The sequence below is a fragment of the Podarcis tiliguerta genome (assembly GCF_965153285.1).
Source record: "Podarcis tiliguerta genome assembly, chromosome: 5".
NCBI lineage: Eukaryota > Metazoa > Chordata > Lepidosauria > Squamata > Lacertidae > Podarcis > Podarcis tiliguerta.
This window is the reverse complement of record NC_139538.1, coordinates 287,194-291,472: the sequence shown is the minus strand read 5'-3', so window position 1 is coordinate 291,472 and position 4,279 is coordinate 287,194. Positions and strand designations below refer to the sequence as shown.

Sequence of the window (4,279 nt, the reverse complement as noted above, 5' to 3'; positions counted from 1 at the left end):
TACCATGTCTCCTTTTATTCACCTTTTCTCTAAAGAGTCCCAAATTTTTCAACCTTTCCCCATGGGGGCAGAGGACGGTCACTCTGTCCCCTTGGTCATTTCTGTTGCCTTTTTCTGAACTTTTTCCTAAGGCGAATAGAACTGGACACAGGATCCCAAATGCAGACACACCACTGATTTGTAAATAGCATGTCAGTAGTTTTGTTTTCAATTCCTTTCCTGATGATCCCTAGTGTGGAATTTGCCTTTTTCACGGCTGTCGCACATGGGCCCAACATCTCTATTGCTCTCTCTCTCTGCTCCAACCCAGAGGACCCACTCCGGGTCTTCACCACCAGTTCAGGCCCCACAAGTGTGTATGTGAAATCAACATTTTCCGTGGGAACCTGCAACACTTTACACTCGTTTCCACTGAATTGCACTTGCCAATGTGGCAGCCCCCTCACTACGCCTGGAGAGATCCTTTTGGAGCTCTTCACAATCTCTTTTTGTTTCAACCACCCTGATCAATTTAGTGTCACCAGCAAACTTGGCCCCCTCCCTGCTCACCCCTGGCTCTAGTCCAGTGTTTCCCAAACTTGGGTCTCCAGCTGTTTTCAGGCTACCATTCCCATAATCCCTGTCCACTGGTCCTGCTAGCTGGGGATGATGGGAGTTGTAGCCCAAAAACAGCTGGAAACCCAAGTTTGGCAAGATCCTTTATGAACAAGTTTAAGAAGCACAGGCCCCAATCCTGTTCCTTGGGGGACTTAGCTTTCTACTTCTCTCCGTTTGGAGAGCTTTCCATTCCTGATCCAAGAGTCCTGGAAGCCACGTCAGGTGGCAGCCTGGCCTGACTTCCAGCAAGCCATTTCGTTTCCCTGCTGCAGACCCCTCTCCTTCCGCCCCGCTTTCCCCAGAGGGGAGAGACATGCTGGGCCTGTTGGAATGCATTTTATTCTGCTCCTGCAGAAGGGACAAAAGACTCCTGGCACCCTCTCTTTCTCCCTCCGGGTCTCACCCCCTGCCCCACTGCCTGGCAGCAGAAGAAGAACCACACCATCACCCCCTGGACAAGGCCTCCCAGCCCCACAGTCTCCCCTCGGCCCAAAGGGCAGCAGGGCCTTTCCCCCACAGCCCCAAAGGATGGCAGAGAGCTGAGGGCTCTAGTGGCACTGGGGGCCAATGGATCTCTGCAGAATCCAGGCTTGGTCCGCAAGAAGCTGTTCTTGCTCCGGGGGCCACGATCCTGCTGCCTTGCTGGGCACATGTGCTGCAGCCAAGATCGGAACGTGGATGGCCGCACTCTGCAGCCACAGTCCCCCAGGGAGCTGCCAGGGAAATGTCCAGCAGGCGGTCTCAGCTCCAGAGAGGCCTTGGGCTCGCCTCCCTCTCTCTGCAGCGTCTGGGTCCCAAAACAACAATCGCTGGCTGGTGGCAGAAGGCACTCAGCTCCGCATCCTTCCTGCAAGGCCATGAGGATTCCTCCCAGGTAGACGCCAGTTGTGCGCAAGGGAAAGGGAGCAGCCTCCACTTGATGGAACCCCCCGAAGAGACACGGTGAGAGCCCTGCAGTGACCACAGCACAGCTGCCGCCCCCCAACTCCCCCTGGCCAGCAGGGGCTACTCCTGGGGGATGGGCGTGTTGCAGTTGCCGTGGTAGATCCGGACGTGGCCGTCGCAGCGGAAGTAGTGGTCAAAGACGTCGCGGTAGCCGTGCTCACGCCACCAGGAGCAGAGCTGCCGGTTCCAGGTGCAGTCGAGGACGTGGAAGAGCTCCGGGTGAGCCATGCCCACCAGCGTGAAGAAGTCCTGGTCGCCCAGGTGGCCCCGGAAGTGGAACTGGTCCGCCAGGCGCTGGGCGGCGCCCGGCTCCAGCAGGCGGTTGTACAGCTCCGAGTGGCGCATGGCCTCCAGGTTCAGCAGGAGGACCCCGCTGTTGAAGCCGGGGAGGCCGTCCGGCGGGGGCTCCCCCACCTTGGTGCCCGGGTGCTCCTGGCGGTACTGCCAGAAGAGGTGCCTGCACAAGAGGAAAGGCAAGTCAGAGCCCTGCAGAATTAGGCCAGGGGCCCGGCCCGGCCAGCATCCTGTTCTGCTTCTCTTAGAAAACTCGCAATCAGGATTCCAACCTAAGAGCAGCTCTGCCCTCCTGCAACTGGGATTCAGAAGCATTGCTGCCTCTGACTGTGAAGGCCAGAGCTCAGGCCGTGGGGCCGGCAGTCACGGGCAGCCATGAATGTGTCTAATTCTCCTTTGCAGGGACAGCCGAGGCGGCAAAAGTCCTCCTGTCTCTTCCAAACAAAGTCCGGAAGGAAAGTCGGGGGGGAATGAGCATGGCCAGCCCCATTCCAGGCCCCTGCTGGCAAGAGCTGCGTACAAACAGCTGGCAAGAGCAAAGGAAGGAAACATCTGGAGAGCAGCCCCACTCCCCAGCCAGCAGAGGAGATGGAGGGCGCAGCTGACCCCCTTCCTCCCCAGGCTCCATGTGACAGCAGCAGTGCCCCCCCCCCAGGCCTGTCCCATGTCCTACTAGGTGCTTGTAAGCAGCAAATGAAATTGACAACTGCCCCCCAAAGTGAGCTCCTGTTGAGTTTCACACTGTGGGCCCCCAATCTCCACCCCAAGAGCTCACTTTCCCCACAGAATTTCTGGCTGGCCAACTTCCCTTCTCAAATCTTTTGTCCTGAGCGTGGGGGGGGGGGGGGAATTCTGGGAAGCCACCTCTGAACACCCCGTTGTGCCCATGTGCAGCTTCTGCTAGGGCCCCAAGTACCCCCCCTCCAGAGAACCCACTGCTGGCACCTACCGATAGACGGGCTGCATCTCGTGGACGATGCCAATCACAGCCCCTTCTGGGAAGTTGTCAAACTCTTCAAAGAGTTCCCGGATGTTGGTTCTGTACTCCACATCAAGGTCCACCTGGATGATCCGCGAAATCTCTGTGGGGGAGGGGCAAAGAGGAGCCTCTGAAGCACCTTCCCTGCTCCCTTGGTGCTTCCCAGGCACAGCTTCCACCCCCCATGGGAGGCTTCATTCAGGCCCCACCCAGAGGAAGAGGCCAGGAACCAAGGCCATACATGGCAGTCAGGTAGGGGGCAGGGGGTGGGTCATGGGGGCTCAGGAACTGTATATTGCACCTTCTCCCCTCTCCCTGCTGCACTGAGATGAAAGGGGGGGCAGTCTTTGTGGTGCATTCTGGAAAAGGGTTTTTTGCTGCCAATGGCAGGGGGAGGCAGCATGGAACACCTTCCTTGTTAGGTGAGAGAGAGGGGGGGGGACCCCTGGTGCCACCCCCTCCCCATCCTCAGGCGGTGGCTGTGGGCACAGCCCCTTCTGCCCCAGTGGCCAGGCCAGGCCCTGGGGCACCTCGTCTACTCAGTCCGACTTTGGCGATCTCACCTGGCGCTGCCACCCTAGCTGAGCTCGCCCCCTGGACCCCAAGCACCAGGCATGCTCAAGCGCTTCTTAAAGCAGGAGAGCCAAGGATGCCAGGAAGGCGCAGGGAGGGGGCAGGTGGAAGGGGGGTGTGCTGCCCATCTGCCTGCTGACCTTTGGGCAGGACGCGGTGCATGGCCAGCGAGAGGAAGAAGAGGGAGTCGCCATAGTAGGTTCCGGCGCCGGCGCTGAAGAGCTTCTGCATGGCCTCGACCAGGGGAAGCAGCTTCTCCGCCACCACGTCCACGTCGTGGAAGACCACCTGCGGGAAGGGAGAGGGATGCGCGTCGGGGAAAGGGCTGCCCGCGCAAGGGCAAGCGGCCCCGGTCGTGGCGCCCGTCTTGGGGATGCCGCCCTCGTCCGTGCCCCCCCCCCCAGCGGGCAGGGAGCGCACCTTGTGCTGGAACTGCGCGCTGCGCAGCGCCTCGCGGAGGAGGGCCTTCCCGACGGGGCGGCTGGGCGCGTCGCTGAGCAGGTGCAGCACGAGGGCCTGGCGCGGGCCCAGCTTGGCGAAGCGCGCCAGCGAGCGCAGCGCCGCCTCGGCCTTGGATCGCAGCGCCGCGTTGCGCTCCGCCTTGGCCAGCAGCAGCAGCAGGTGCAGCTCGGCCTCGCCCGCCGCCCCCGCCAGCCCCGCCGAGGCCAGCAGCTCCTCGCCCGCCTTGGCCTTGCTCTCCCCCACCGGGGCGGGGGCGGCGGAGGCGGGCGGCGGGGGCGGCGGGGGCGCGCGGGGCGGGGGCGAGGCGGGCGAGCGCGCGTAGTAGAGGGCGCACAGCACGGCCAGCGCCGCCGCCGCCGCCAGCGCGCACGGAGGGGGCCGCAGCAGCGACGCCGGAGACCCGGCCAGACGCGCCATGCTCGGCGGCGG

At 62.0% G+C, this 4,279-nt stretch overlaps 1 protein-coding gene across 1 annotated transcript; it reads right to left on the bottom strand.

Moving 5' to 3' along the window:
* Positions 1-918: 918 nt before the first annotated feature.
* On the bottom strand, positions 919-4,279 carry XXYLT1 (xyloside xylosyltransferase 1). Its single transcript, XM_083440999.1, has 4 exons — positions 3,809-4,279; positions 3,529-3,676; positions 2,786-2,918; positions 919-1,999 (listed from the first exon to the last, which is right to left on the bottom strand). Exons 1-4 carry the CDS (start codon positions 4,265-4,267, stop codon positions 1,603-1,605), a joined length of 1,137 nt encoding a protein of 378 aa, XP_083297125.1. The 5' UTR covers positions 4,268-4,279; the 3' UTR covers positions 919-1,602.